The 26057-nt window shown below is 45.1% G+C and overlaps 1 protein-coding gene across 2 annotated transcripts in view; it reads left to right on the top strand.

Annotated features, from left to right (window-relative positions):
• The window catches only part of PPP3R1 (protein phosphatase 3 regulatory subunit B, alpha), a 129160-nt gene that overhangs the window by 72083 nt on the left and 31020 nt on the right, over positions 1–26057 (top strand). For both annotated transcript variants that reach the window (XM_073553791.1, XM_073553792.1), the window contains one exon: positions 19579–19618. In XM_073553791.1, the coding sequence (XP_073409892.1) occupies positions 19579–19618 (40 nt within the window). The remainder of the gene's footprint in view (positions 1–19578; positions 19619–26057) is intronic.

Below are 26057 nucleotides of genomic sequence, written 5' to 3'. Positions count from 1 at the left end.
GCTTGCTAACAGTGAATGGAGTGAATACATGCAGGGTGGAACAGTTGATTACCTGTGTGAAGAGAGAAGATGAATGTTAATTCCTTGCCATGGATAACTGCCGTTTTCTTGATGCTTGCGTGCTGCACCCCACACTGCGTGCTTCCCCTTAGGAACTACTACATATTAAAGCAATATATAACAGTAAGGCTAGTTTCACACTAGCGTACTTTCCATGCAGCGCACGGCGCCACTAAGCCCCGCCCCCTGCCGCATCCCTGCCTGCCCCATCCAGTCATCGTCGCCTACTATCGCACACGGGCGCACCTTCAAAAGTGCGGAGCGCACGCTAAAATCCTACTAGCGCACGGCCAGCGCACCCTATGCTAAAGATAGGGTGCGGAGATCGCATGCGGCCATGTGCGATAGTAGGCGGCGATGACCGGATGGGGCGGGCAGGGAGCCAGCAGGGGGCGGGGCTTAGCGGCGCCTTGTGCTGCATGGAAAATACGCTAGTATGAAACTAGCCTAAGCATAGTTTATTGGTCCAAAAATATCAAAGTAAAAAATTTTTTGGGTATTTTAAACATCAAATGAACATGGATTAATTGTAGTTAAAAAAAGAACAAATACACATTCCATATAAATGAATGGATATTCCCTTCTTGTTAGATGGGAAAGTACTGTAACATGAAATATGTGCATTTTATAGTGTAATGAATACATATCCCATATACACAGGTGTATATTGCATTGCCTGTACTTGTTTCCTTGGAATCTGCACGAATTACAAGCACAGAGAATATAATATACTCCAACTTATATTAAAATATGCTGATTATAGGGGAATGAACATGTATCCATGTTCGTTCTCCACCTCCGTGCGAGGATATAAAATCCATCTGTGTATATGGAATGTGTGCATGTCTTTGCAATCTACATATAATCCATATCTAAAATGCCCAGGAAACCTATTCTACCTATTAAGTCAATTTATTTTTTATTCATTCCTGTTCTGTTCAAACTTTTTAGCCCGTCCCATCATGCTAAGCTGGTAATGGAGCAGTGGACCCATCCCCAGTTTTGTGCTGACTGGTAAAGCGTAAACTTCCCGATGTGCGTGAATATACAGGTGCAGCTCACAAAATTAGAATATAATCAAAAAGTTAATTTACTTCAGTTCTTCAATACAAAAAGTGAAACTCCTATATTATATAGAGTCATTACAAACCGTGATCTATTTCACGTGTTTATTTCAGTTAATGTTGATGGTTATGGCTTACAGCCAATGAAAACCCAAAAGTCATTATATCAGTAAATTAGAATACTTTATAACACCAGCTTGAAAACATGATTTTAAAATCCGAAATGTTGGCCTACTGAAATGTATGGTCAGTAAATGCACTCAATCACCCCAGAATGGGTGAATAATGTCTGATCACTCCTCAGACCACCCACTAGTCATTAAGAATGAAGTTTTCGGTTCCTGGTCACGGCACACAGACCGCAGTGAGGAAGGTTGGATTAAATGCTCATGAGATTATGGAAATATAAAGCTAAAGTTCCTCTTTTTGCATTGTGTATACTGTAATATACTGATGTGCACTGGAATAGAGATGTAATAGCAAAGCAGATAAAGGTTCACCTGGGAGACAGATTGCCGGGCACGAGCGGGCCGTGGGCACCCTTGCCGGGCACGAGCGGGCCATGGGCACCCTTCCTGTTGAGCATCTTTACCTCTATAGGAAGTTCTATCACAGCTGCAAAGGTAAATGCTGAGACCTGTAGTACCACTGATCAGCACCTGTGGCGGTGTAAGGCTCCAGTGTGCATAGCCCTAGCCAATGTGAAGTAGCCTATTAGGAGTGTTCCTGTCATTTAGTTATCAAGCAACCAACAGTACCTAATCAGATATGGTCTCTAAATGTCTGAGATGGCAAATCTACCATGCACATGACTGAGTCCTATGCTGATAATGAGGAAAGCCTGCCAGATCCAATGGCCCCGCTGGTCGTCTGGCTGATGTGTACGGAGATGTAATCTATCTAGTCAGTGAGTGCACCATGTAATCGTGTTGGTCAGGTAAACGTAGACTTGCAGAAGACCCTTTACCTGGAGATGCAGTGGTAGGATAATATGGAACCTGTTGCATTAAAGGGGTTGTTCGGGCTTTTCACATAATCTCAGTACATATCTGGGCTGCAGAATTATGACAATAAGTAATTTACTTTCTGTCACTAGTTTGCACGGTTTTCTAGATATTCTGAACTGGACGTTCAAGGGGGGGGGGGGGGGCGTGTTATGGCATTGAAATGAGAACTAGTCGTAACCTCCTACTCTACTCCAAACATGCCCTCTATAGCAACAACCCCACCCTCCATAGCTACAGGCCCTCCCCGTCCACATGAAGAAGCCCTAGAATGCGCAATCAGAAAAAGGAGTAAAGCACTGTGTGAACACTCCTAGGGGTGTTAAAATTTCTGTAATGTTTAATCCATTTTTTTTTGTCCTGATGGGCTTCTTCTGAACTCCTTTATTTGTATTGAAGTTCCAGAGATGGCAGCATACGGCACACGGTCACCAATGCAGAGGATGGATATTCCTGTATCGCACATGAATGACTGAATTGGGAATATGCCTTTAAGCTGTTTAACAAGGTTGCCCACAACGTAGCTTAGGGATAGCTATGAAAGCCACATAACGATCATTTGTTACTAGAACCCCGCACTGCACCATCCATCAGGATGGAGTCACTTCTGCTACCGCCAGACGCCTGATTCTGTGACCTCAGCGGTCAGACTACTGGGATCGGATGAGATGACATCCCTACCAGAGACTTTTGGAGCAGTGGGTTTTCTAGTGTTAAGAATTTTCTTAATGAGCCACTACCCCTGCGGATAGTTTGCTAAAGTAGAAGACAATCCTCCTGTTGGCCGCAGTCTCCAGGATTCTAAGCTTGTGAGCAGGGCCCTCACTCCTCTTTGCTATCTGAATTGTGTTTACTGTCCTTCTAAAATGTAATATGTTGGTGCTATAGAAATAAAATTTACCAGCCAAGGTGGCAATACATGATGGCTCCCCCTCTGTCTTGTATGGTGGCTATTAGCTTTTATGTCCACCCATTTGAAAGCAGCTCAATGTTCCATTAAGGAGATCACAAAGCTTTTTGCTGCTTGAAGGCCCAATGCTCCTACTGTTATATACAGGCAGCTTAGCGTTGACGTGGGGACAGCACTCCAGTGACTTAAAAACCTGATGACAGATTCCATTTAACTATTTAATCATAATGTAGGGATGGAGACCCTGATTCCAGCGATGTATCCTAGTTTACTGGGTGCAGCAGTTAGGATACAATATCAATTTTCTCTGCTGTAGATCTGTTAAGCAGCTTTGTCACTATACAACATTTATCAGTGCTGGTGGAGTGGTGGGACTAGGAGGCACGAGTCCACTTGTCCTGCTCGTAAAACATTGATGGTAGTGATGTCACTTACTGGGCTTCGTTATGTGGTTTCAGGCTGTCTTCCACAATGTCATGGTGCTCCTATTACAGAGCAAAAATCTGGTGACAGATTCCATCTAACATTTTGTATTTCTAATGGGACTTTATTACATATTGACTGCGAATAGTTGTCTCTTTTTGTCATGCCCTCACTTTTTAATCCTGGTATTTCCCACATCCAGAGCCCTTGAATGAGTGTAATATGGACAGGTTTTGTGATTGGGACGGCTGTGCGCTGGCCTCTAGGGCATATCACCTCTTACCATAATAGGCGGTTCACCACTTTGCAGTATAATTGTACATTTTGCTGCCTTGTGTAAACTTGCAGATAAACATGTTTGTGCCCTGCAGTAACCCGCAGACCTGCACCTCATTATGTAGCCTCTGCTAGAGCTGGCTGCGGTTTCCTGGTATATTTAAGATGATAAAGATTAAATTAAAAAAATTTTTGTAAACCTCTTAATATAGTATAAAAAAAAAATAAAGTGTGATTGTGCAACACTTAACAACCCCTTTAGTAATGGGTCTAGAGAAGCGAGAAATTGATACTCCAGTACCTTGCTGGGCCCTAAGCTTCATTCCCCTCAGGTCAGAAGGAACATGGTCTGTGTTGGAGAAAAAGCAAATGTGAGCACTGATTGGTTGCAGCGCTTACGTGATGCCCCTGCTGGACCTTGTACTTCCTCCTCCTCTAGTCTGCTGGGATCAGAGTACACATAAGCGAAGCCGGTCTGGCAACAGCGTATAAAAACAAAAAAAAATAGTCACTCCTTGAGCCCATTAATAAATGGTTGTCAAGTAGTAGACAATCCCTTTAATGAAACCCTATATGGATTCATAATTTAAAGGGCTTATCCAAGTATCGAACACTTGCTTGAAAATAGACCGTGAATATTAATCGGTGGTGGTCCCAGAGTTGAGTCCTCTTCCTTATATACCCGGCCCCTTCCATACCTACGATTGGTACTGCACGGCATTCAATGGACCTGAGCAATCATGCCAATCCAGGCAGAACTAAGGATTCGGAACAGTCCTGGAAATCCACGGAGCGGATGTGACGCTCGTCTTATGAAGCAGCTGATTTTTGGGGGTAAGACTCTCGGCACCCATGCTAATTTTAATATTGATCCTCTGTTCTGAGGATGCACCAGAAATTAAGATGCCAGGTAGTCTCATCAGGTTTACGACGTTAAGTCACAAAAATCTTCAAATTTGACTTTTCTATAAACTTCCCATTGTAAATATCTCCTTTATCTTAGCAAGACCCATCACGTTTCTCACCTTTTGTCACTCTAAAACGAGATGTGACATTAAAGGGGTTGTCCAGTCCCAAGATATTGATGACCTGCCCTCTGGAGGGGTCGCTATTCTAATTGGGGTGGGGGGCACCAGTATTCCCTGCTGATCAGCTAATATTCTGTTGCTGTGTCCAGTAGTTAATGAATGGAGAGCAACATTGCAGCATCATTCAGTGTAGATGGGAACTACAGAGCCGCGCACAGCAAATTCAGTGAGGGTGTCAGACCTCCACTGACTTGACATGAGTGTAGGTTTATTAAAGCAAAGCATTTACCCATAGTAATTAGGTTCTACTTAGTTTTCAAGAGTGACGGTGCTGATAAATCTGCCCCATTGCATTACGAACATAAAGCAGTGTTCCCCAACCTGTTCTCTCTTCAGCCGCTTTTTAATGGGATGGGTCCATCTGGCGTTTATAGATGGTCTACCCCTGCACAGTGCATATATTAAGATTTACAAATCACTTCCTCCTTCAGACCAAAAGTCACTCTCCATGCAAGTCTGAGGCTGTCCTCGAGACGCTGATGGACTTCCATCGAGACGATTGGAGCCGGCTAGCGAGAGATCTGCAGTCATAGTCGGAGTTGCTCGGGACTATGCTGGGAAAAGAAGGCAACGGTACATATGAATTTTAATACATACACTGTGCAAAAATAAAATAGCTAGGTGCTAAGCAAAAAAGGACTGTTAGTAGGATGTCCACACATCTTATTTTTAGGATTTTCACACAAAAACTGGCCGAGTAAATGTATATAGCATACTAATCTGATTTTGCCCGGACCAGCCGATTGTCCCCTAATGGCCGTTGTTGGAGGAAAGTATTAATATGTTGAATATCCACTGCTGAATGTTCTTGAAGCAATACACTGCCAATTTAGGAGTGTGGTAGGGTCTTACTACGGAGTACACGCTCACCTGAGCCGGCCGTGCGTAGTGATGTTAAGATGGCTGAAAGTAGTGACCACTATTAGATGTGGTGTTTTATTAAGGCTTTGTTTCAGTAACTTGCCATCCCTGGTGCGATGAGAGGATTATTGTACTCAGAGCTGCTATCGGCTGGGGAGCACCGGCGTAGAGGACGCCCCAGAGATGAACGGCCTCCAACTCACACTCCTGGTTAGTTATTCCCGACGCTCAGATGTGATGGGTTTCCCGGATTGCTCAGATTAGCACTAGAATGTCTAGAAACAGAATGGAAAAAGGCCTGTGGAATAGGCCATGTTTGTCATTATGGCAGTGTGCCAGGAAATAATTAGCGGTGGCAATTGTTATCTTGCACACCTCTGTGTATGAATGGAAGCCGGTAAACATCCCAAGGCCCGGGCTCTGCCGCTTCCTCCAGCGTTTACACTGCCAGGATAATACCAAGGTCAGCCAGCTCGCATTTCCCTACACAAACAAGACTCCATGTGAGCAGCAGATGGACAAGCTTCAGGATCTCCACGTATGACAAGATCTGTCCCTTTCAATTGCCCCCTGCCCTTGTGTGTTGTAAAATCTGGCAATCTTCAGATCCCCTAGACAGATGAAAGTTGACAGTACCAGCTGATCGTCAGATACGAGGCTCCCAGCCCTACCACCTTAGATGAAAACTGAAAAGATGGATGATGGGGCAGTTGAGATCTCAATGTCTGATCCTTTTGTTTTCCGGTGAGCTAAAGGCCCCTTTACATTTAGCAATCCGACCCGGTCAGGATCGCTGGTGCATCGCTAAATGATTGCTAGTGAGCTGTCACACAGGCAGACATCACAGTGATGCAACAGCGATGCAGCACACGATACTCACCTTTCACACACAGCGATCCTGACGTCCTCCCACCCGCCTCCACGCGTCGCTCGTCGACGCCAGCTGGAAGCTCCCGACGAGAAATGGAGCCGGACATTCTCGAGCGATCAGCGATGGACAGCGGGGGAGCCGGTCGGAGGTAAGTATCTCACATAGCGATATCGCTATTTGTAAAACCCCCTTAAGCCGCTGCCGGAGGTGTCATCTCTCCCCATTGAAAACGCATGAATGCTCAGCCGAGCAAAGCATTTGTGGGCTGGGATAGGGAACTGTCAGATGTCTTCCCCCATTGCCTGTATGTCTGCAGTTCTGTCAGATGTGACCATTTTAGTTATAATCTGTAGATAAAGCAAACTTGATGGGTGGGGTTCAGGTTCAGAGATTCTCCGCACCCCCAACCAATCCCTACAACTAAGAATTAAGTGCTCCGCTGTCCAGCGCTCTCCATATAACTCTCTGCGGCTTATCATACTCTTTACTACTTTGTTCTGCTCTGAACTGCTGCAGAACATCCATCTGACACTGGGAAACCAGGCTGTAATTCATGCTGCCCCATCTGCGTCCAGCTGGAATGATTAATGAGAAAATGGAAACGGTCTTAGGAGCGCAGGAAAGAGACTCAGACAAGAGATGGGGTTAAACCACAACGCGTTTCGACGGAGGATCCGTCTTCATCAGGTGAAAACTTCCACCTGATGAAGACGGATCCTCCGTCGAAACGCGTTGTGGTTTAACCCCATCTCTTGTCTGAGTCTCTTTCCTGCGCTCCTAAGACCGTTTCCATTTTCTCATTGCTCCTATCCTCCATTGGAGGTTTTTGGCTGGAGCTGCGGTGGAGACCTGACATTTTTGTCTGCCCCTGGGTTGCTTCCTAAGCGCTCCTCTATGACCGCTTATCACTGACTTTTATTCAGCTGGAATGATTGACAGGTTACCTTTAAACACAGGGCATTTTTTCGACTATGAGCTGCCGGCGCCGACATCAGGGGCTTATCTACAGCATTCTGTAATGCTGTAGATAAGCCCCCCCCCCCCATGCAACCTGAAAGATAAGAAAAACAAGTTAGGGTCCCGTTACATTTGGCGATGCACCAGTGATCCGGACAACGATATGACCTGGACAGGATCGCTGGTGCATCGCTACATGGTCGCTAGTGAGCTGCCAAACGGGCAGATCTCACCAGCGATAAGCGATCCGTCGGCATTCGCTCTATGGCTGGTTTCACATTAGCGTTTTTTAGCGCAGCTCATCGTGCGCGTCCATGCGCCCCTATGTTTAACATGGCAGGCGCATGGTCTAGCGTTTGCACACGTTCGTATACGTTTTCGTGCACATGCGTTTTTTGTAGTGTGCGCCTAGGCGCCCCCCACGCAACCTGTTGCATTTTTGGGTCCGTCCAACTGTGTCAAAAAAAGCATGCGCACGGAATGCAACAAAATAACGCATTAGTGTCTATGGGAAACGCAGGCGTGCGCATGTCCTGCATTTAAAATCGCATACGTTTTAAGATTTAACATGGCCTAAAAAATGCAAACGCATGCAAAACGCATGATGCGTTTTTTGCATGCGTTTCTATTGCGCACGAAGCACTGCGCTAAAAAACGCTAATGTGAAAGTAGCCTTACCTGTCACACCGCAGCGATGATGACGTCTTCCGCCTGCGTCCACGCGTCACTAGTCTTTGCCAGCGGGATGCCAACGATTGAAATATGGCCCAGGCCGTTCCAGCGCGATCAGCGATATCCAGTGGGGGGGGGGGCGGTCACAGGTATGTGTCACACAAAGCGAGATCGCTAGTGATATCACTGTTGTGTCACAAAATCGGTGACTCTTTCGCGATATCGCTAGCGATCTCGCTATGTGTGAAAGGCTATTTAGATTATACTCACCTGGGGGGGGCGGTCTTGTCCGATGGGTGTCGTGGTCCGGTCCGGCGCCTCCCATCTTCATACGATGCCGTCCTCTTCTTTGCTGCCTGTCGTGGCTCCGGCGCAGGCGCTCTGCTTTGCCCTGTTGAGGGCAGAGCAGAATACTGCAGTGCGCAGATGATTCTGTCTGAAATGCTACTATTATAAATTGTCATTTGGGAACAAAATGCTGAATCGGCAGGCAGTGGAAGCCAAAATCACGAGCAAACTCCAAGCCTGGAGTCTAATTAACTCTGAAAATTAAAAGTAAACCCACTGGCCGATGGAATTTGTCTGAGCGTTATCATGGCAGCTCATAATGTGACTGTACGGTGTATGGCCGCCATGTGTTTGCAGGCTTTCTTGACAGTCTGGGCTTGTCCCAGAAGACTTTGGGATGGTGTCCTGGGGGATCTCCACTGACCTGGAAAAAAGTGTCATTGAGCCCCTGAACAGTCTGCAGCACTGCTTGGCGGCGTCTGACGCACTGATAATATCCCAGAGGTTCTTCATTGTAATTATCTGGTCCTCATGTTCACCAGATCTGAATAAATCTCTGCTTTCATAATTTAGAAACTGCCTGCAAACTCAGGCCATGTGAGGCCAAGCAATAATCTTTTTATTTTTACAGCGCCAACATATTCTGGAGCGATTTACAGTTTTCAAAAATTATCATCGCTGTCCCCGATGGGGCTCACAATCTAGATTCCTTAGGCCTCTTTCACACTTCAGTTTTTTGTGTCAGTTAAAATCCGCCAAAAAGGCGGAAAAGCGGATCCGTTCCTAACTGATGTGAACGGATGCAACAGGATCCGTTTTTTGACGGATCCGCAGACTGAAGAATTTTAAAGGAACCGCTGGCGAGAGAGAGAGAGTTTTGTTTCATCTGCCAGAAAGGATTTCAGGGTTAATTTTCTCCCTGACTTCCTTTCTCCGGGCATGCGCAATGGAAAATGCGGATCCAACAACAAAAAAAACGTTGCAAGGTCCGTCCAGGCATGCCGGCGGACGCAAAAAATGTGGCGGATCCTCACAAAAACGGATCCAACGGATGGCCATCCGTCAAGATCCGCCAGTAATGCAACTCAATGGGGAAAAAAACTGATCCTCAAAAAAATGGCGGATCCGTTTTTTTTCAAAACCTGGCGGATTTTGACTGATGGTCAAAAACGGAAGTGTGAAAGAGGCCTTATCGGTATGTCTGTCTTGTCTATGTCTTAAGCAATGTCTTACACTAGGATGATCCCAGAGCTCACTATTACATCCAGGGCTGTGGAGTCGGTAAGCCACAGTTGCGACTCCGACTCCTGGATTTTATCAGGCTCCGACTCCGGCTCCGACTCCTTCATAAATGGCCAATTCATAACAACAAATTTACTGTTGTAAAATATTAAACATCGTGCTTATTCAGTTTCTCACCATCATATAAGTAATCAGACCACTTAGGCTGTGTGCACACGCTGCGGATTTTGCTGCGGTTCCGCAGCGGTTTTGGCCGCTGCGGACCCGCAGCAGTTTCTGCTGCGGTGTACAGTACAATGATTCCCTATGGGAATCAAAAACCGCAGTGCAGACGGTGCGGAATTTTCCGCGCGGATTATCTGCGGTTTTCAATCCGCAGAAAGAATTGACATGTCAATTCTTTCTGCGGATTCTCCTGCGGTTTGCCATCTCCTCCATTGAGGAGATGAAAAACCGCAGAGCAATCCGCAGGTAAAACCGCAGGTCTTTTGACCTGCGGTTTCACCTGCGGATTGTACAAAATCCGCGCGGATGAATCCGCACCTTTTCCGCAGCGTGTGCACACAGCCTTAGAGCAAAAACTACATTTATTAGAATACAATTAGAATATAGCAAATAACTTTTATAAACTTTTATAAACTGTAAGTAAATATGCAATAAACGCTTTTATGCAGTTAATAAGAAGAAATCTATAAATTTGTCCTCAGAAAAAGTATTGCCTCTGTCAGATCCTCCTTCATGGATGCCCTCAAATCTGATCTAATTATTTTGAGAGCAGAGAACAACCTCTCTACACTAACTTGTGTTGGTGGCAAAGCAGTAACCACTCGGGCAACATCTCTGACAATGTCAGGATACAGAGGAATCGCTTGTTGCACTGTTATTTTTGATGAACGGTCAAATTTCTCAATTTCTTTTAGTGCACATGAAAAATTCTGCTGAAATGTACTGGCTGTGTTCCTTGATGGGGATGACTCTTCTATGCGGGAACGCTTTGCACGGTCCTTGTGATCCAAATATTTTTCGAAATTAAATTCTTCATCAGTTGATGATGAGGGTGAAGATGTGGCAGGACGACCAAATTCTTCTTGTTCCTCCTGACTGTTCTGCAACCCTTTCATCCTTACTGCTATTTCAAACAGAGCTTCTTTTCCTTTACTTAGCTGTTGATCATCTAGAAGAATCCGATGCATTGGGTCTACATAAACAGCTGCCAAAAGAATGTTATTTTGTAATAGTAGCTCCTCTCTCCGTTTCATTGATGAAGCAATGCCACTTGCAATTAACCCTCCTCTTTGGGACAGGCGAAACATCAGGTTCTTCCACTCCTTTAAGAAAATACTTGGAGGTTAAGTCCTCTGCTTGTAATTTTTTAGTCACTGTAAATGGGTGCTCTAGCAATTTTTCCAGCTCAGTCACCTGATTCCACTGACTTTCATTTAGCGTCAGTTGAGGGTTAGCCATGTCTACAAGAAAGGTTTTCAGTTCAACCAAGCGCTGAATCATTAAGTAAGTACTGTCCCATCGTGTGGCTTGATCAATAATTGCCCCTTTTCCAGCACGTCTTTTCAAAATTGAGTCAACTTTAGGGGTTCTGGCAACAGTAGCCAATTTTCTCACCTTGCCAATCAGTGCAGCAGCATGTCCTTCTTGCAGACTGTCTCTTATAGCCAGCTGTAGCGTATGCACAACACAGCGCATGTGATGAATGAAAGAACATATTGACACAGTTTCAACAAGATCATCTAAACTATCATGTTGCTGTTCATCTGAAGCAACTTCAGTTTGCTCCTCAGTTACAATACTGTGTTCCTCTATTTCAAACATTTCTGTGTCTGTGGACCCAGAATGTTCTTCTAGCTGCTGGTCACCATCATTACTCTCATTCATTAGCTTAATAGTACTTATCATATTTGAAGCATTGTCAGTTACGACAGAAAGAACTTGCTCTTTTTTAAGTTCATAGTCTTGCAGAACCTTTTCCACCAAGACCTGGAGAAACTCACTGGTGTGATGAGCTTTGGTGTCTCTTACTGCCAATGTCTTGGTAACTATTTCATTTTTGTCACAAACAAATCGGACATTGATGGCAAAATAGTTCACTCTGTGACGTGTGCAGGCATCCATTTTAAGAAACAGAAAGCGTCCCTTGAGAGTTTTTTTAAGTTCTTCCTTTTGTTTAAAAGCTTCTTCGATTACTAATTTTCTAATACTCTCTCTCTCCAGAGAAACACCAAGCTTGCGGGCCATTTCCCCATTCAGACACATAAAAGCTGGTCGTGAAAATAATGGGCACACTATCCTTTACAACAAGCTCTATGATCTGTTTTTTAAATGTATCTACTGTCATTGTCACAGTAACTTTGTCACTGACAAAATATCTTGCAACTGATGGCTGCGTGCAAAGTTCTCTGCTCCTTTGTTTGGCTGGAAGAGCTGGGCACTGGTTCATTGGTTTGGATGCAGTCTTTCTCATCCACTGCTTTCAGTACTTCTGGATGAAAGCGCTGCAAATGTCTCTTTAGATTAGAAGCTCTGGTAGGAGCATTTTTATCTTTGCCTGAATATGCACTCATCTTGGCTTCACAGCATTTGTTTTCGTCTGGATCATTTGTCATACACTGACAGACATAATATTTTCTATCTTGAGTGATGGTGAAATGTTCAAATACAGCTGATTTAATGTGATGCTTCTTTGACATTCTCAGGTTTTTAATTCTGCATTCACAATCCAAATGACAATTGTTTTTCCTAAAAACAATTGTACAAAATTATTGCCAGGTCGTACAACTGATATAGTGGTCAGTAATACTGTTATTATTCCTCATGTACTCACAGTTAACTGATGCAAAGTTTGTTGAAAGGATAATACTTCTTACAGTCTTCCTCTTCTGAGTAGCAGGCAGCTGTGAGATGCTTGGAAGACGCACACCTAGTATGATCTAGTCTAGAGGAGGAGCTTTACTACTAAGAATTTGCAACACATTTTCACTTTCAGTTTCATACATTGTAAGTAGGGGGGTTGGGGCAGCATGAGGTTAACCAAGTATAAGATTAGATAAGGGCAGTGGAGAACAGTGACACACAAGAAGTAAGAAATGTCTCTATCTCCAGCAGAACTGCTTATCACTGTTGTTCATAGTTTGATAGAACATATATATTTGAGTAACATTTATAAAATTCATATGAAAGTTCAATTATGAAATATTAATACATTTTTTTTTAAAGCTGGAGTCGGTACATTTCTACCGACTCCGACTCCAACCAAAACTAACTCCGACTCCACAGCCCTGATTACATCTGACGTTGGCTCTGAGGATTTCATTTATGGGCCTAATCTGCTATCAGTCCTGTTAAAGGTTGGTGCGGCCCTCCATGGGGGTAACTAAACCATCACCGAACAGCTATCCTGGTTGATGATCACTGTGGTGTCTTAAGACCCTTGTCTGTCATGTCCTCAGTATGAGCCTGCTCTCATCTCTAATGGCACCGATATCAGATCTGCAAATTCTGCTGATTTCTGGTGAGTGCCAGACTTGCAGGCCTGTGCTTGAAGGTATGGCAAACCTTTCTTCTCCTACTACATGGATGTGCCATCCTGGATGAGCTGACTATCTGTGCCACCTGTGCGCCGTATGCTACTAGTAGTTATTAGGACACTGGCAGAGCTGCAGAAGGATAAGCAGCATAATTGTCTTATCTGTAGCCATTTCCTTCTGGGGGTTGTCTTGTTACCTTTCCAGGCAACATCTCACCAGCTGCTGTGAATAAAGGGCCCTTTAATTTGCAAGTAGGAGCCAAAAATTAAAGGGGGGGGGGACTCTTCTGTGGTTGGGCTTAATGAAACTAATAATTAGTGAGCATTTAAATTACAATTTGATTTCAATTATTCTCCATAGGAAAGTCACAATGATGTGATGTGCATCACTAACCTGACATTGGGGAAAGTTTAATAGCAAAAAAAGGTGTTTGTTTCCCTTTATCATTAAAAGGTTGACCACACTAGGCTAAGGGGTCTGGAATGTTCAATCTTGTATTTTATTTTTTTTTTTGTAGCCGCTTAAGTAAAAGAAATGGAAGTTTTCTTGTTGCCCGTGCCACTCCTGGAACCGCTCCTAGGGCAATATTAAAGGAAACTGGTCATCAGACTTATGCTGTCTGAACCATTGGCAGCATGATTCTGACACTGCTGATTGCAGCCCAGTATTTTACCTGAAACGCTGCGGCATTTGAGTAAAGCTACTTAAAAAGTGGGGATGGTCTCTTGGCTCATTAGGCAAAGGCAGGTCCCCAGTGGGCTTATCCCTGCATCGATCCCTGGTGGGTCTCTCACTGAGTACATACTTTAAGAAAGGCCTGTTGGTCAGCTGGGATAGGGAGAAGCCGGTCTGGTGCTGGGCGGGGAATAGAGCTGGAGTGACAGAGGCTTCAGATCTACACTGTTATTTGAATATAAATTCAAACGATGATGTTCTCAGTAATGGAGGACCGGACTGGGCCATGTAATGGAATGGCTGGACTTGTCTTTAAAAGAGCTTTATGCTCATACAATTAGTTTGAGGGCTGATGTCTTGCTGACAGATTCCCTTTAAGGCCGGGATCACACATGTGAGGAATACGGCAGAGTCTCGCATGTTAAGGCTGTGTGCACACGATGCGGATCCGCAGCGATTTTACCGCGCAGAAACGTTCGATATCCGCATTGTGATGTACAGTAGCATTGAAAGCAATGAAAAAAAAACCGCTGTGCAGACGCTGCGGATTTTTCCGCGGTACAAAATCCGCAGCATGTTACTACTTTTGTGCGGTTTTCCACCTCCCCAGTCTTCAAATCCGCAGGGGGAAATCCGCATTAAAAATCGAAGAAATCCGCAGGAAAAATGCAGGTCATTTGACCTGCGGATTTCTTCTATTCTGCACAGAAAAATCCGCAGGGTCAAAAAGTACGTCTCCACTCAGCCTAATACCCGGCACTGCCGCCGGCACTCAGGAGCGGAGCGTGTGGCCGTATAGCAATACATGGAGCTGAGTGCCGGGTATTAACATGCAAGGTTCGACCATATTACTCGCATGTGATCCTGGCCTAAGTCTTAAAAACCCCCTTCAGAGCTCTTTCTAAATCAGCAGCACGCTCCAGAATCCACGTCATTTTCCTATTAATACTGCTATCTAGCGCTGTCAGCAGTTCTGCAGGGTCAAAGTTTCTGACACTCTTGAGGGCTGCAGCTAACCTTACACTTTCTGTAGTGCTGTTCCTAGATCAACGGTGGAGCAGTCGCGTGCGATCAGATTTTTATTTTTTAACAACTTAATGTCAGTTGCAGCACAATCATTAGCCCATACTAGGGTAGAAGGGTTTAGCCATAACAGGCCTGTACTAGCTGTCAAGTGCCTCACGATTCCCTCATTCACCTGAACACTCAGATTGGCTGAGCGTGCATGAATTCAATAAGGAGCTGATTTTCAGGGAGGGGAAAAAAAGGATTGAAACGTCGGGAGTTTTGAACTCAAATGACAGTCGGAAGGGAGAGTGTGTCGGACGCCCCTACTCCATTATAAGTGGACGGGCTCGGTCCACTTTAACTCATAAACATGGTGCTAAGAATTTAGAAAGCACATGATCACCCGAAAGGGGGCCAAGAGGCGTGTATGCGGGACGGTGTCCCCCACACCTGCCTAAAACTCTTGCAAAATGACTTTCAGTTATCAATGAAAAGTTACTAAAAAAGAGAAACTGAAATCCATTTTGTCCACTTGTACCTAAAACCGATGCTGTTTTACCGACAAAGGGCGGCCGCGCCAATTACGGATTTGATTTAGAGTTTTGTTTGTTTATCAAACCAAATATAAAGTAAATAAACCCTTCTGATGTGAAAGCATTCTCTCCCCCCCCCCACACACACACACACACACACACACCTGCCTAAAACTTTTGCACAGTGCTTTGTGTTGTAACGTCACACACCTTCTCATGAATGGAGATATGTTGTAGCTGTAGGTACACTTCTGTATGTAAACAGGTGTGTATGGAGATTCTATACCATATGTAACATGAAGACATTACAGCATGGGCCAAGAATCTCCCCCTGACTGCAGGACACGTTACTGAGACGCTGCTGTGAAAAGGATACGTGAGAATCGCACGGGAAACCCTGAGCGCTCCCCACACCACCGCTTCACCGCTTGCAGGCTTGTATTCCAAAGATCTCTTACATCCATTCAGTGGCGAAAGGTCACAGTGGGATATAGGGGAATTATCTTATAAATGGGGGAAAAAGCAATAAGGTCACAATCAGCTTGGGGACCAGTAAAGCAGCCTGTAAAAGAATTGTTCTTTATTTTCACGCCATCACATTAACCTCTTGGCTTATATAAAGAGTTCCTGCGTAGCTAGAAACTCCCAAGTGTCGTCTTTCCTTCCGGCTGCCGCTTGTTTTCCTGGATTGTGCAGCATTTGTGGATATAAGCAGCCATAGTATCATGTAAGAAGGAGGATGTGCCATGTACAGATTGGTTACATTACAGGAGAATTACACCTAAGATAAAAGTATGGCCCTCTACTCCGGCAACCCACTGCACACCAGGCAGTAGTAATGGTGGATTAACATTAGTTTTTGGGGTCTTAGATAGTCTGTACAGCGACACTTTCTTCCAGATTACCATAATTTTTTTTCTCCTCCTCCTTCAGAGAATCAATCACCAGTAAAGTCTATGCCGAGGTTACATGATATGACCACTGATATACAGTACAGACCAAAAGTTTGGAGACACCTTCTCAAAGAGTTTTCTTTATTTTCATGACTATGAAAATTGCAGATTCACTCTGAAGGCATCAAAACTATGAATTAACAGATGTGGAATTATAGAATTAACAAAAAAGTGTGAAACAACTGAAAATATGTCTTATATTCTAGGTTCTTCAAAGTAGCCACCTTTTTCTTTGATTACTGCTTTCCACACTCTTGGCATTCTCTTGATGAGCTTCAAGAGTTAGTCACCGGAAATGGTTATCACTTCACAGGTGTGCCCTGTCAGGTTTAATAAGTGGGATTTCTTGCCTTATAAATGGGGTTGGGACCATCAGTTGAGTTGTGTTGTGCAGAAGTCTGGTGGATACACAGGTGATAGTCCTACTGAATTGACTGTTAGAATTTGTATTATGGCAAGAAAAAAGCAGCTAAGTAAAGAAAAACGAGTGGCCATCATTACTTTAAGAAATGAAGGGCAGTCAGTCTGAAAAATTGGGAAAACTTTGAAAGTGTCCCCAAGTGCAGTGGCAAAAACAAGCAAGCGCTATAAAGAAACTGGCTCACATGAGGACCGCCCCAGGAAAGGAAGACCAAGTGTCACCTCTGCTGCGGAGGATAAGTTCATCCAAGTCACCAGCCTCAGAAATCGCAGGTTAACAGCAGCTCAGATTAGAGACCAGGTCAGTGCCACACAGAGTTCTAGCAGCACACACATCTCTACAACAACTGTTAAGAGGAGACTTTGTGCAGCAGGCCTTCATGGTAAAATAGCTGCTAGGAAACTACTGCTAAGCACAGGCAACAAGCAGAAGACACTTGTTTGGGCTAAAGAACACAAGGAATGGACATTAGACCAGTGGAAATCTGTGCTTTGGTCTGACGAGTCCAAATTTTAGATCTTTGGTTCCAACCACCGTGTCTTTGTGCCACGCAGAAAAGGTGAACAGATGGATTCTACATGCCTGGTTCCCACCGTGAAGCATGGAGGAGGTGGTGTGATGGTGTGGGGGTGCTTTGCTGGTGAAACTGTTGGGGATTTATTCAAAATTGAAGGCATACTGAACCAGCATGGCTACCACAGCATCTTGCAGCGGCATGCTATTCCATCTGGTTTGCGTTTAGTTGGACCATCATTTATTTTTCAACAGGTCAATGACCCCAAACACACCTCCAGGCTGTGTAAGGGCTATTTGACCAAGAAGGAGAGTGATGGGGTGCTACGCCAGATGACCTGGCCTCCACAGTCACCAGACCTGAACCCAATCGAGATGGTTTGGGGTGAGCTGGACCGCAGAGTGAAGGCAAAAGGGCCAACAAGTGCTAAGCATCTCTGGGAACTCCTTCAAGACTGTTGGAAGACCATTTCCGGTGACTACCTCTTGAAGCTCATCAAGAGAATGCCAAGATTGTGCAAAGCAGTAATCAATGCAAAAGGTGGCTACTTTGAAGAACCTAGAATATAAGACATATTTCCAGTTGTTTCACACTGTTTTGTTAATTATATAATTCCACATGTGTTAATTCATAGTTTTGATGCCTTCAGAGTGAATCTACAATTTTCATAGTCATGAAAATAAAGAAAACTCTTTGAGATGGTGTGTCCAAACTTTTGGTCTGTACTGTACACAGGACTGTCCTTGGTGAATCATTTGGTAGAGTACATCCCTGACCCCTGCGCCGTCCGTCACTGTTCATGGCAGTGGTGCTCGTACATGCACACTGCTGCTTTCATACTATATGTAAAGTGATCAGTGGTTACACCTGGCTGCTACTGCTTCAGTCACCCAGAGAATTTTGGGATGTACCCATTCGTTCCCATCCTAGCGTGTGTGGGGGTGCCCAGGGGTCTGATGGCGATCATACATCTGTGGATGGGTTACATATGTTTGAGACAACTTTTGTAACTTGCTAACACAGCTTGTCGTCTTAATGAGCACATGTAGCCTTAGTTGGGAGTGTCTAGGCAGTTTGAAAAGTTCACCGGTGGCTTGCAGCTAGGCAAAAATAACCATACATGATACTCGCCTGCCAACAACCACATCAATCCTCCGCAGGCCATTCTGTGGTCTGCGATTGCACAAAAAGCTGACACTGTTTCCCCAGCATCGGGACCACTGCAGCCTGTGATTGGAAGCAGCGGTTCAATGACTTGAGCAGCTCTCAATTGGTTGTCTTTCTGATGACAGCCCGCTGAAGTAATCTAACCAGTCGCGGGCCACAGCGGTCTTGATTCTGTGGTACTGCCAAGTCTACTTTTGTCAGCACAGATCACGATAGACCTGCGCGGGTTCAGCGTCACGCTGGTAAACTTCTAATTTTATACTTTTTTTATACCATTATATTGAAGCTCAATGTCTACAGTCTCCTCTGCTTTCCATACTGTGTGTGTAAGATGCGTTTTGGTCAGCAGCGACCGCTGTAAATAGTATTGATTCACTCCTCAGTCCACGGCCGCTGTGTTTATGAAGCGGTCCCATATAGGTGCAGGTTATGTCTGTCCCCGGAACTTGCTGCGTATGGGCAATCGCTTGGCCTTTTGCACAGATTTGAAAAGTGATATATGGAGGGGAATCCTTTCACATAAGAGGAACGCTCCGGCTTTTGCGGTGGGGGGCCGTCTGCGCAGACATCTGTTCAGTCACTTACACCCAGTATGGCTACTGCACGCTGAAGCACAAGCTGGAATCCCTACTCCCGTGTGTAAGCCGGGCCCTATACTTATACGTCAGGCGAGCTGAGCAGCCACGGGGCAAGCATTAGTTCATTGTGATCAGAAACGGAAAAAATAATGTAGACGCTGCAGCAAAATGCCGTGACTTTCAGATAAAAGCCCTTTTTATTAAGGAAATGTATAATAAAATCTGTATAAGGTCCACAGCAAAAAAAAAAGTATAGCGCTACATCTGCTATAAACAGCTTGCGTCTGGGCCCATTCTAATCCTAGGTTCTGGTCCCAGGTGTGGGATCCTCATCCGTAAGACGTCTGTGTTATGTCCAGTGTGGTGTTAGCCACTTATAAGTTCGTGAGCAAATGTAGAGCTTTTGTTTTACTGATTTTTTTTTTTTTTTTTTTTTTTAACTTTTAATCTTGACCATTTTTTTTTTCTTTGCAGGGAAATGAAGCAAGCTACCCGTTGGAGATGTGCTCACACTGTAAGTAACACTGTTTTTCCAGGTGTCTCACTCCAGTGGTCATTATAGAACGAGCTGTTTAGGACAGAATTCGTCGCTATACGGATCTCTGTAGGTGTAACTTTTGTTGCAGAAATCTATTCTTAATGCAAAAGTCATAAATGAGACTGAGAATGGATAATAATAAATTTTATTTCTATAGCGCCGACATATTCCGCAGCACTTTACATTTCAGAGGGGACTTGTACAGACAATAGACATTACAGCATAACAATAATCACATAGATTATAACAGATACCAAGAGGAATGAGGGCCCTGCTCGCAAGCTTACAATCTATGAGGAAAAAAGGGAGACACGAAAGGTGGGTGGTAACAGTTGCCCTGATTGTTTGGACCAGCCATAATGTTAAGTGTGTAACAGTACAGACACAGAGGGCTAATGGATGCATTAAGCATGTGGGAACATGATGCGGGGAACCTGGTTATGGTTGGCTGTGCCACATAGGGATAGATTAGGTTAATGTGCTGAGGTGATAGGCCAGTCTGAATAAATGAGTTTTCAGGGCATGCTTAAAATTGTGGGAATTGGGGACTAATCGTATTGACCTGGGAAGTGCATTCCAAAGAATTGGCGCAGCACGTGTATAGTCTTGGAGACGGGAGTGGGAGGTTCTGATTATTGAGGATGCTCACCTCAGGTCATCAGCAGAACGGAGGGCGCAGGTAGGATGGTATACTGAAACAAGGGAGGAGATGTAGGGTGGTGCTGAGCCATGAAGAGCTTTGTGGTTGAGGGTAATAAGTTTGTACTGGATTCTGGAGTGGATGGGTAGCCAGTGTAATGACTGGCACAAGGTAGAGGCATCGGTGTAACGATTGGCGAGGAATATGATCCTTGCTGCATCATTCAAGACAGATTGGAGGGGGGAGAGTTTGGTAAGAGGGAGACCGATTAGAAGAGAGTTACAATAGTCGAGACGAGAATGAATAAGAGAAACAATAAGAGTTTTTGCGGAGTCAAAAGTAAGAAAAGGTCGAATTCTAGAAATGTTTTTGAGGTGCAGATAGCAAGAGCGAGCCAGTGATCGTATGTGGGGGACAAAGGAAAGCTCGGAGTCGAGTATGACCCCAAGACAGCGGGCATGTTGCTGGGGAGTAATAGTGGAACCACACACGGAAATGGCAATGCCGGGTATAGCTACATTAGTAGCGGGAGGAAACACCAGGAGTTCAGTCTTTGACAGGTTCAGTTTCAGATATAGTGAGGACATGATGTTAGACACAGCATTTAGACAATCGCCGGTGTTTTCTAGAAAGGCTGGCGTGATGTCAGGAGAAGAAGCGTATAATTGGGTGTCATCAGCATAGAGATGGTACTGGAAACCAAATCTACTGACTGTTTGACCAATAGGGGCAGTATACAAAGAGAAGAGGATGGGGGCCTACGATGGGTCCTTGAGAAAATGGGATGAAACTGAATGGGAGGAGACACAGATTAGATATTAGAAAAACTTTTTGACAGAGTGATCAATGAGTGGAACAGGCTGCCACGAGAAGTGGTGAGTTCTCCTTCAATGGAAGTCTTCAAGCAGAGGCTGGACAGACATCTGACTGGGATGATTTAGCGAATCCTGCTTTGAGCAGGGGGTTGGACCAGATGGCCCAGGAGGTCCCTTCCAACTCTACGATTCTATGATTCTGTGAACCCCAACAGTAAGGGGAAGATGAGAGGAGGAGGAGCCAGCAAAAGATACAGTAAAGGAGCGGTCAGAGAGATAGGAGGAGAACCAGGAGAGAACTGTGTCCTTGAGGCCAATGGAATGGAGCATAGTGAGGAGGAGCTGATGATCCACAGTGTCGAATGCTGCAGAGAGATCCAAGAGAATTAGCATGGAGTAATGACCATTTGATTTAGCTGTTAGTAGATCATTAGAGACTTTAGTGAGGTCAGTTTCAGTAAAGTGTAAGGTGTGGAAACCGGATTGGAGAGGGTCGAGAAGAGAGTTATCAAAGAGATAGCGGATAAGACTGGAGTGGACCAGGCGTTCCTGGAGTTTAGAGATGAAGGGAAGATTAGAGACAGGTCTATAGTTAGCGGCACAGTTTTGGTCGAGGGATGGTTTTTTAAGTAGTGGATGTATGATGGCATGCTTAAATGAGGAGGGAAAGATACCAGAAGAGAGAGAGAGGCTGAATATTTTAATAAGGTGAGGGGTGACAGCAGGGGAAAGGGACTGGAGGAGATGTGACGGAAATGGGTCACTGGTGCAAGTGGTTGGGTGAGAAGATGCAAGGAGCCTGCTTACTACTTCTGTGACTGGTTCAAAATCAGAGAGTGAGCTAGATGCAGTGGGGGAGGGAGGATAGTGCATGGTATGAGGTGATTGGGACATAATTTCCTGTCGGATCTGGTCAATTTTTTCTTTGAAGTAATTGGCCAGATCGTCAGCTCGAAGCTCTGTGGTTGGGGCCTTGTACTCTTGGGTTGAGTAGAGAATGAAAAGTGTCAGAGACGTTTAGGGTTATTGGACAGTGAGCTGATGAGGGTGTTGAAATAGGTTTGGTTGGAGAGGTGAAGGGCAGTGTTGTATGTTTGAAGCATAAACCTATAATGGATGAAATCTTTGGGTAGGTTGGATTTTCTCCACAGACTATCAGCACACCTGGAGCACCGCTGCAGGAAATCTGTTTTCAGGGTGTGCCAGGGTTGTCGCTGTCTGTGTTGTGGTGTTCTATGAATAGGAGGTGCACATTCATCCAGGGCACTTTGAAGTGTTTCATTGTAATGCTTCAATGCAGAATCAGGACATGAGAGGGAGGAGATAGGGGCCAATGAAGACTGCAAGTTCTTCAAAAGTTTCTGGGTGTTAATGGCCTGTATGTTTCTATAAGTCTGGACAGTGGGGGTGACCTGAGCAGCCTGGCAGTTCTTGATAGAGAATGAAAGAATAATAATATAATAATTTTTATTTCTATAGCGCCGACATATTCCGCAGCACTTTACATTTCAGAGGGCATTTGTACAGACAATAGACATTACAGCATAACAATAATCACATACAGTAGATTATAACAAAATACCAAGAGGAATGAGGGCCCTGCTCGCAAGCTTACAGTCTGAGGGAAAAAGGGAGACACGAAAGGTGGGTGGTAACAGTTGCCCTGATTGTATGGACCAGCCATAATAAGTGTGTAACAGTACAGACACAGAGGGCTGATGGATGCATAAAGCATGTGGGAACATGATGCGGGGAACCTGGTTATGGTAAAACTTTTGGCTGTGCCACACAGGGATAGATTAGGTTAATGTGTTGAGGCGATAGGCCTGTCTGAATAAATGCGTTTTCAGGGCACGCTTAAAATTGTGGGGACTGGGGATTAATCGTATTGACCTGGGAAGTGCATTCCAAAGAATTGGCGCAGCACGTGTAAAGTCTTGGAGACGGGAGTGGGAGGTTCTGACTATTGAGGATGCTAACCTGAGGTCATCAGCAGAACGGAGGGTGCGGGTAGGGTGGTATACTGAAACAAGGGAGGAGATGTAAGGTGGTGCTGAGCTATGGAGGGCTTTGTGGGTGAGGGTAATAAGTTTGTACTGGATTCTGGAGTGGATGGGTAGCCAGTGTAATGACTGGCACAAGGTAGAGGCATCGGTGTAACGATTGGCGAGGAATATGATCCTGGCTGCAGCATTCAAGACAGATTGGAGAGGGGAGAGTTTGGTAAGAGGGAGACCGATTAGAAGAGAGTTACAATAGTCGAGACGAGAATGAATAAGAGAAACAATAAGAGTTTTTGCTGAGTCAAAAGTAAGAAAAGGTCGTATTCTAGAAATGTTTTTGAGGTGCAGGTAGCAAGAGCGAGCCAGTGATCGTATGTGGGGGACAAAGGAAAGCTCGGAGTCGAGTATGACCCCAAGACAGCGGGCATGTTGCTGGGGAGTAATAGTGGAACCACACACGGAAATGGCAATGTCGGGTATAGCTACATTAGTAGCGGGAGGAAACACAAGGAGTTCAGTCTTTGACAGGTTCAGTTTCAGATATAGTGAGGACATGATGTTAGACACAGCATTTAGACAATCGCCGGTGTTTTCTAGAAAGGCTGGCGTGATGTCAGGAGAAGCGTATAATTGGGTGTCATCAGCATAGAGATGGTACTGGAAACCAAATCTACTGATTGTTTGACCAATAGGGGCAGTGTACAAGGAGAAGAGGAGGGGGCCTAGAACCGATCCTTGAGGAACCCCAACAGTCAGGGGAAGGTGAGAGGAGGAGGAACCGGCAAAAGATACAGTAAAGGAGCGGTCGGAGAGATAGGAGGAGAACCATGAGAGAACGGTGTCCTTGAGGCCAATGGAACGGAGGTTGTGGTCAGAGAGCGGGAGAGGGGAGTTTGCAAAATCATCCACTGCATAAAGCCGAGAGAAGACCAAGTCGAGGGAGTTTCCGTCTTCATGCGTTGGAGAATTAGTAAGCTGCAAAAGGCCAAACGAGTGAAATGTGATAATGACCCGAGCATACAAGATTGAGCTAAATTTATAAAGGGCTTTTCAGTTTTTATAAGCTTAGTTCATTCTGTAAGTTAGTTTTTCTGTTTTCACTGTCTCTACTGTTAAGATATTGGCTGTTTAATGAATGAGAACATATAGTGTGTCTGGAGGCGGATACAATTTTTAAAGCAGACTTGTCACAAAGACAATCATGCCTGCCTAGTGTCACCAGTGTCAGGTTCATTAACCCCTTCACGACCTTTGACGCCACGTAGGCGTCATGAAAAGTCGTGCCAGAACGACCCATGATGCCTATGTGGCGTCATGACTTTAAAGCCCCCCTGCGGGTCGGGTGACCTAGGTCACTGAAAGGTCACCCGACCCGCAGATACAGGGGGCTTTGTTCTTCGCCACAGGGGGCGTGGCTTCGCCCCCACGTGGCTACGGTCGCTCTGATTGGCTGTTTCACTTTTAACAGCCAATCAGAGTGATAGTAATATTTCATCAATGAAAATTGATGAAATATTACAATCCAGCCATGGCCGATGCTGCTGTAGCATCGGACATGGCTGGAGACACCGATTCCACCCCCCCCCCCCACCGGCGATCGCCCCCCGCAACTGAATGACAGCGGCGATCTGCCGCCGCTGTCATCATCTGCCCCCCTCCCATTCCCTCTGCTCCCCGCCAGCTTCCGATAACCCCCTCACCCCATCTCACCTCCCCCGGCACCTTCTAAGTCCCCCTGTCGCTCCCGGTGTCCGGCGGGTCCGGTTCATGGGCGCCGCCATCTTGAAAATGGCGGGCGCATGCGCAGTGCGCCCGCCCGAATCTGCCGGCTGCAGATTCCATTCTTTCATTTTGATCTCTCTCACAGTGATCAAAATGAAAGAAAAAGTAAATAAACCCCCCGACTATCACCCCCATAGGTAGGCACAACTAATAAAGTAAAGAAAATATTTTTATTTTTATTTTTCCATTAGGGTTAGGGTTGAAAAGAGGGTTAGGGTTAGGGTTGAAAAGAGGGTTAGGGTTAGGGTTGAAAAGAGGGTTAGGGTTAGGGTTGAAAAGAGGGTTAGGGTTGGAAAGAGGGTTAGGGTTGGAAAGAGGGTTAGGGTTGGAAAGAGGGTTAGGGTTGGAAAGAGGGTTAGGGTTGGAAAGAGGGTTAGGGTTGGAAAGAGGGTTAGGGTTGGAATTAGGGTTAGGCTTGTGGTTAGGGATGTGGTTAGGGATGTGTTGGGGTTAGGGTTGGAGTTAGAATTCAGGGATTTAAACTGTTTAGGCACATCAGGGGGTCTCCAAACGCGACAAGGTGCAACCATTGATTCCAGCCAATTTTGCGTTCAAAAAGTCAAACGGTGCACCCTCCCTTCCAAGCCCTGACATGTGCCCAAACAGTGGTTTACCCCAACATATGGGGTATCAGCGTACTCAGGAAAAATTGCACAACAACTTTTGGGGACTAATTTCCCGTGTTACCCTTGGGAAAATAAAAAATTGGGGGCTAAAAAATTATTTTTGTGGAAAAAAATGATTTTTTCATTTTCACGTCTCTGCATTATAAACTTCTGTGAAGCACTTGGGGGTTCAAAGTGCTCACAACACATCTTACATACGTTCCTTGGAAGGTCTAGTTTCCAAAATGGGGTCACTTGTGGGGGGCTTCCACTGTTTAGGCACATCAGGGGCTCTGCAAACGTAATTACGACCGCAGACTATTCCATCAAAGTCTGCATTTCAAAACGTCACTACTTCCATTCCGAGCCCTGACGTGTGCCCAAACAATGGTTCCCCCCCCACATATGGGGTACCAGCGTACTCAGGACAAACTGGACAACAACTTTTGGTGTCCAATTTCTCCTGTTACCCTTGTGAAAATAAAAAATTGAGAGCTAAAAAATCATTTTTTGAGGAGAAAAAATTATTTTTTATTTTCATGGCTCTGCGTTATAATCTTCTGTGAAGCA

Source organism: Dendrobates tinctorius, unplaced genomic scaffold, assembly GCF_039654945.1.
Source record: "Dendrobates tinctorius isolate UK_male_01 unplaced genomic scaffold, ASM3965494v1 ptg000203l, whole genome shotgun sequence".
NCBI lineage: Eukaryota > Metazoa > Chordata > Amphibia > Anura > Dendrobatidae > Dendrobates > Dendrobates tinctorius.
This window is presented reverse-complemented; position numbering and strand designations above follow the sequence as displayed.